At 39.4% G+C, this 7,645-nt stretch overlaps 1 protein-coding gene across 1 annotated transcript in view; it reads left to right on the top strand.

Moving 5' to 3' along the window:
• The window catches only part of LOC107666749 (proline-rich transmembrane protein 1-like), a 3,749-nt gene extending 1,714 nt beyond the window's left edge, over positions 1 to 2,035 (top strand). Inside the window, exon 2 of the mRNA XM_016458181.1 lies at positions 1,874 to 2,035. Within this exon, the coding sequence (XP_016313667.1) occupies positions 1,874 to 2,035 (162 nt within the window). The remainder of the gene's footprint in view (positions 1 to 1,873) is intronic.
• The last annotated feature ends 5,610 nt before the right edge of the window (positions 2,036 to 7,645 follow it).

Genomic DNA, 7,645 nt, shown 5'->3' with positions numbered 1-7,645 from the left:
TATATATATATATACACACACACACACACATATATATATATATATATATATATATATATATATATATAATTTTTCAAAAAAAATTATTTGTGTGGCTGTTAAACCGTTAATTTTATATATATATATATATCAAAAAATTATATATACATTTATTTTTGAATACTGGTGTGATTTATTTTTTTAACCTAACTTCATAACTAAAAAAGGAGATACAATCAAGAGATGAAAAGATAAAAAGGAGAGGCTAAAGTCTCTGTGGTCACACAGTATGTATGTAAATAAGACAAGTTCATTCATGTAACTTTCACATAACTTCCATGCTCTACCGATAAATGCATTCGTTTTTTGGTTTCCCGTAAATGACTGTCGGTTGTAGAGAAAGGTGTGGTGCTGCAGACCCCCTCAACAGCAACAGACTTAGAACTTAAAAAAGTTCTTATTTTACTATTTCAGTCTTTCTATTTAAAAATGTCAAGTTTATTTCAACATGTTACTTGCAGCTTCTTTGTAGCCTAATTGTGAAAATTGTTTTAACCATTTAACCTAACCATTTTTTTTCAGTGTAGCACTTACAATAGTTTAATTTCCTTCCTTAAAGGAAATCTCCTTATTCTAAACAAAGAAACGGCAAGTAACACAATGGGTTAAACTTGACATTTGAAGTTGAGCTTGATGGTTCAGGTGTGTTACAACTGGGTTAAAAATTTGTATGCCTTTGTTAATACAATAATGCAGCCTGGTCAGATCGAACTGATAGAAATGAACTGACTATTACAAAGCAAAAAACTCAGAATTATGATCTGTGAGTTCTGGTAAAAAAAATTAATTAATTGATTAATTATTAGTTTATTTATTAATTTATTTATTTTGTGAGCACTCAGATCAGCTAAATAAAAGGTTTGGTCCTTTAGGATTTGATGGCCAAAGGTTTGATAAGAAGATTAACCAGATTAACAGTAATGGGCAATACTGGCCAATAAATAAATTAAATTAAATGTTTAAAAACGTATATATATATATATATATAAACTTGATTATATGTTGTGGGGCTTCCGACATGATCAAGCTTATATCACAATAGGAGTCATTTTATTTCATCATAACAATATATCACAATATAGTTACGTTTTGCTTTATGTAAGGTTTTTATTATATAAACATTTTGCTATAATAGAACAAATAAACAAATTACAAGCAATATGTGAAAAACTTCAAGCACTATAAAATAAAAAAAGGAATGCTACTTAAACGTCATGTAAGCATAACCTCGATAAAGACAATAGTCCATAATCTCAACCGGTTGACAAATTTCTACCGGTTTATCGTGTCTACTCTCACGCCAATTCATACATATTTTATGAGGTGGCTAATTCGTACGAATTCGTACGACCTCACTTGTACAAACTCATACGATTTTTGCTAAATTGTACGTATTTTGCGAGTTGCACAAATCGTATGAATTTGTATGAATGACCTACACCTAACCCCTGCCTCTAAACCTACCCGTCACTGGGATGTAGACAAATTGTACAAAATCATACGATTGAGTTCGTATGAATTTGTACGAATTAGCCACCTCGTAAAATACGTACGAATTGGTCGTGAGATAGCATTGGTATATCACCTACACCTACTGTATGTTGGTGTGACTTTGTTTTAATAAATAAACATGAACATATCATGCATGTTGGCATCATGCAAGGTAGTGTTTAAAACACTTTTAACCTGGAAGCCCTCCATCAAATGAAACTCAAACAAACTCTACAGAGTTTACTCCCTCTTTTAAGAACTTTCCCATCTGCCATTGACTCAAAGAAACTCAGAATGAGAAGAGTAGTTGTTGACATTATATGTTTCACAATTGTTTTCACAGACTCGAGATGCCAACTACTCAGGACGGCGAGAATTAGCAGAGAAGAACTCAAAAACGGCACGCACCCTGAATCATGTCGCTGTTGCTCTTGGTCTCATTATCATTGTAGTGTATATTATCTATTACTTTGTGTTGATTAACAACATGAATCAGCGTCCTTAACTGTTAGAGCTGTCATGGCTGGATGCAGATTATACAAACAAATTTAATTCTCTTCATTTTAAATGTTATTTGCTTAATGTGTCACATTTCACACAGTTAAAACATGCTGCAAAGGCTAATTATTGGATGTTTAAAACAATAAAAGCTTGTCAAACAAAAACAAAAAAACAGTACTTTTTGTTTTTGTTTATTAAAATTGCAGTAATTACAAACAGATATATTCCTTGTGCATGAGCCTCATTTTAGCAAACTGTAAGACTAACCCATAGACCCAAGTTGTTACCACATGAAACAGTGTGTCTGAAAATTAACAACTACCTGCTACCTAATGTCACGACACACACAAGCATAACCGGAACTAAGGAGCGAGGAGACGAGGAATATACGAAACAGTCTTTAATCCATAGAACACAGGGTACATAAACACAGGAGACAGCAGGAAACACATCCACGTAACGAGTAGACCAGACAAAAGGGAAACTGAACAGGCAAGAACTTAAATACAAGGGTAATTAATAGAACACAGCTGAACAGAATCATAATTAAACTAAACAAGGACAGGAAAATGACCAAATAAGGAAGCACAGAAAGGCCCATGAGGAGCAAAACACGGACCGGAGTCTGACATAACTCCCCCCTCCCAGAAGGCGCGTCCCGCGCCATACAACATCCAATGGGGAGGGGGGGTGGGCAATTCTGGACGCCATGGTGGATCTGGCAGTTCGGGGCGCCATGGTGGAGCAGGTGACTCGGGAGGCCATGGCAGAGCAGGTAGTTCAGGAGGCCATGGCAAAGCAGCCTCCGAGGCCGTGGCCCCAGCCCCCGCCGGATAATCCACTTCTTACCTCCGAGACTGTGTTATGATCTATATGACCTTATTATTTTTATTGTGAGTATTAGGCTTATCATTAATTGCTGATCACTGTTGTTGTGCTATGTATATGGACCAGATGACATTGCAATTACTAAATGATATTTAGACAGACTTAAAGAAGTTCCATATCTATACATGTGCGCTTATTATTTCAGTTATTTTGCCTTTAATGTAAATAAATGTGCAAACAATATTCTTGCTCTTGTGAATTTATTTTGATGTTAATTACACTGTGCGAGCTGTCTCTTTAATACCGCGTGGTTTATATACATGTTGCTGCTGATTGGGCTGACATTTTTGACACACCCACCAAACAAGAGAAAACGTATCTCAAACCCCGTTGCACACCGTTTCCAGGAAACATGTCATTCAAACCGGAAACCGTAGTAAAACGTTGCGCACCGGTTTGAGTTTGAATTTGCCCCTGCTTTCCCTCATGTTTAATTATTGTTTCATTAGTTCCAGGTTTGTCTCGTCATCCCATCCTCTAGTCATGTGTATTTAAAGTGTTTCCTGTTTTGAGTTCTCTGTCCGGTATTGTATATGTCAACCTCTCCTGCTACGTGTGTTTTCCTGGTTCTCTGGATATAATTAAAGTCTCCTTGTTGATGTACTCCTTGTCTCCTCGTTCCTCACTCCACGCTCCCTCACAGTAGCAACAACGTGACATAGGAATCATGGACCTTTAATATATACTAGTGAATTCTAAACAGTACAGAGTTGTCATTCTTGTTTTGTAAAGACATTTACAAAATATGACCACCTTCTTGATCATGGTGTCTCCCCTGCCAGATAAGTATTTTGAAAAAGTGACCTATAAAAAGCATTTTGAAAAAGTGACCTATATTGAGAAATGTGTCCCAGAATGTAAATAAAAACTGTAATTGAAGGGGAGAACGATCCCACCAAAAACACACAGGAATCATCCCCATCTGTGTCGATTTCATTTTCCTGAGCTTATTATGTTACATGTTGATTCCATCAGGTGGTGCCTACAGTGAATCTTGAGAAGTTACAGTAAAGTCAGTCTATGATAAAAAAGATTGGCACTCTTCCCCTTAAAAAACAGAAAGCATCTGCTAAATTCAGAAATGTAAACGTGGGAACAAACAAATTATGTTTATGAATGTTCAAATGTTTAAAATATTGTTTTGGTCTCAAAAAATATGGGGTTTCATTCTTCTCGGTGTTTAAACAGAAGTGAAAGTGTAGGCTAAGTAAAAAAAAAAAAACATGACGTTAACCGAAAATGAATACAAAACACAGAATTTCTGCCCAAAAAAATAAAATAAAAATAATTCATTTAAGCAGTTGTTTCTCAGAGATCCAGAGCTTTTTCTCTATTTTTATTATTCTTATTTTCATTTATAACAGTGGCCTATTAAAAGTGATAATCACAACGGGCACCTTGATATCAATTTGAATGTTAGTCAAGACTTGATCAAGATGCTGTAACATCATTTTAGATTCAGTTGGACAGCTATTTCTTTCTGTGGTAATTGGGTAAAAATAGAAACTTAATCCCACACTGAAATTGGTTTATGTGTAGGCCAATATGTTTGATGTTCAATTTACATAAAATCAAATGTCATGTCAAGATTTTGATGTTACTTTGATTTGCATATTTTATGTAAAATTGATGTCTTTTCATCTTCAAGTGGGAGTATAGTAAAAGTGAATTCCCCATAACTGCCATTCTCCACTGATAATTTTGAATAATGTACATAATGCCGAGCACTGTGTCTTTTCAATTAATTAACAGTTATTTTTGTTCTAAACACAGGAAGGTTGGGTTTATAACCCATGTTGCGAGTTTAGGCATGTAATGCTGACAGGAGGGATGTGGAAATTGGTTAAAAAGATATATATTCACAATGATATATATTCAATATATATTCACTATCACATGGTCCCAACAATATGCTTCAGTGTGGTGAAATACTCCTCTTGATATTCCATGTATCTTATCAGAGTAAGTATGAGACCACAAAGTGGTGCCTGCAGTCACACAGTCACATATGATGGAAACAGTGGTAATGTCTACACACTCCTCTACAACCTACAGCTCACCTCCCATTTGCTGACTACCTTAACTGACAAGGTATATGACACAATAGTACAGTAAAACATAAGTCTCCGCAGAGCACAAGGCAAAAGAAATTACAACCAAAATCCAATAATCAGAAGGTTAATTAAGTGCAAAAGACAACTCCAAAGACACTTAAAATAGCTGGACCTCACTCACAACTATCTCAAGGCTTGTTCACTCCCCCAGCGTCTTGCAATGATCATTTTCATACCACGGACACTAAACATTCTTGCAAACTGTCTACACTTCATTTTACATGCAGACACTCATATAAGGAGTTTTAAACAGCAAATTAGTCATTCAGTGTAATGAGGGTGAGGCAGAAGCCGAGGAAGAATCCATATGCGGATGTTTATTGAAGCAGTCCAACAAAACCAAACTCAGGGTCAGTAAAAACAGGCAATGAGGTCAAAAACACAGTAAGGCAGTCCAACCAGGCAAAAGGGGTAATCCAAAACGAACAGATAAACAGGTCATACACGTGGTAAGAAGGCAGAGATACAAATGCTTGGTAAGGCAGGAAAACTGGCAATACTTCGCAAGGTAGTCATGTGGTGGCCAGGTTAATATGGCCACTAAACAGAAAGTGGTTGCAGAGAAAGCAGAGGGAGTGCTAACAGTCAATACTCGGGCGAGGGCTCCCTCTGCTGGCTTGGTGTTACAGAACCCCCCCCCTCTAGGAGTGACTCCTGGCGCTCTGCGTGGGCGTCCCTGTGGTCGTGGCGCTGGACGGTCGTGCCTGGCTCGATGAAATTCCTCTATGAGTGAGGGGTCCAGTATATCGGAAGCAGGTATCCATGATCTCTCCTCAGGTCCGTATCCCTCCCAGTCCACCAGGTATTGAAGCCGACCCCCTCTACGCCTCGAGTCCAGCAGCATGTTCACCTTATAAGCTGGCGATCCGTCAATGTCCAGCGGAGGCGGTGGCTCTTGGGACTCAGCGTTGGGGTCAGCATTCGGGTGGACCGGTTTGAGGAGCGAGACATGAAATGATGGAGAGATGCGGTAGTTAGCAGGAAGCTCAAGCTGATATGTAACCTCATTTATCTGTTTTAAGATTTTGAATGGGCCAACATAACTTGGGCTGAGCTTCCTGCTCGGCAGACGTAGCTTGATGTCCCTTGTAGAGAGCCAGAGAACTCACATTTTTCCGCTTTTACATAGAGTTGGTGCTTAAGGAGACGAGAGAGGATGTCCTGGACATGTTTGATGTGTTCAGCTTCAGACTTGGAGTAAATCAGAATATCGTCAATGTAGGCAATAACATACTGGTTCAAGATGTCCCTGAAGATCTCGTTAATGAATGATTGGAACACAGCTGGGGCGTTGGCTAGCCCAAACGGCATCACCAAGTACTCATAGTGACCTCTGGTGGTGAGAAATTCAGTCTTCCACTCATCGCCTTCCCTGATCCGGATGAGATTATAAGCGCTTCTCAAGTCCAGCTTGGTGTATATTTTTGCCTCACGAAGTTGCTCCAGGGCAGCAGGAACTAGAGGGAGCAGATAGCGGAATTTCACCGTCACGTTGTTAAGTCCACGATAATCAATGCATGGTCGTAGGCCTCCGTCCCTCTTCTCAACGAAGAAGAAACCTGCTGCTGCTGGGGAAGTGGAAGGTCGAATGAAGCCATAGTTAAGAGCCTCTTCAATGTAATCTTCCATGGCTTGAGATTCTTGGCGTGATAGTGGGTAGACTTTACTCTTAGGTGGCATGGCATTGGGCAGAAGGTCGATGGTGCAATCCCAGGGGCGGTGAGGTGGTAACTGTGTAGCTTTGGACTTGCTGAACACCTCTAAGTAGTCATGATAGCAGGTAGGAATTTTGGGACTGGAGTCAGAGACCGGACTCTCTACACTCGTGGCGAGACATGGACTTGGCATGTTGATGTTCATGCAATGGGTGAGGCAGAATTTGGACCAGTGAGTCAGTTCTCCATGATACCATGAGAGTACAGGATCGTGAACAGATAACCATGGATGTCCAAGGATGATTTCATACCTGGGTGAGTCAATGATGTAGAGTGAGATGTTTTCGCTATGGAACAGACCAATCTGTAGCTGGGCAGGTGCAGTTTGTCGGGTGATACCTCCCTCAATAGGTTTATTGTTGACATCGCTGATGCAAATGGTGGGTACACATTGTAATGTAGGTAGACTGTATCTCTTGACAATATCCTTGTTGATCAGGTTCAGAGCAGCACCGGAGTCAATCAACGCTGTCAAAGTAATGGGACCATTCTTAGTAGTCAGCCGAACAGGAATCAAAAACGTTTTTGAACTTAGAAGAGAGAATTGATTAACACTCACCCGGCTGGTAGTAGTGATGGATCCCCGGGCTTTGTGTGGGCACTTGACGTTACGGTGGCCTGTTTCACCGCAGTAAAAACACAGACTATGTTGACGGCGTCGAGTCCTCTCTTCATCAGATAAATGTGCGTAGCTTATCTGCATGGGCTCTTGGTGGACGGTGGTTGTAGTGAGGAAGTTTGAGTGAGGCAGACGAGCAGATTTCCTCTTGGGAGTGTTTCTCAGCAGGTTATCTATCTTGATAGCCATAGTGACAAACTCAGAAAAAGTTAAATCCTCACCCTTGCAGGCCAGTTCTGTCTGAAGCTCGAGGTTTAAACTCTGTTTGAAAACAGCCT

Source organism: Sinocyclocheilus anshuiensis, unplaced genomic scaffold, assembly GCF_001515605.1.
Source record: "Sinocyclocheilus anshuiensis isolate Anshui unplaced genomic scaffold, SAMN03320099.WGS_v1.1 scaffold267, whole genome shotgun sequence".
In the NCBI taxonomy this organism is placed as follows: domain Eukaryota; kingdom Metazoa; phylum Chordata; class Actinopteri; order Cypriniformes; family Cyprinidae; genus Sinocyclocheilus; species Sinocyclocheilus anshuiensis.
This window is presented reverse-complemented; position numbering and strand designations above follow the sequence as displayed.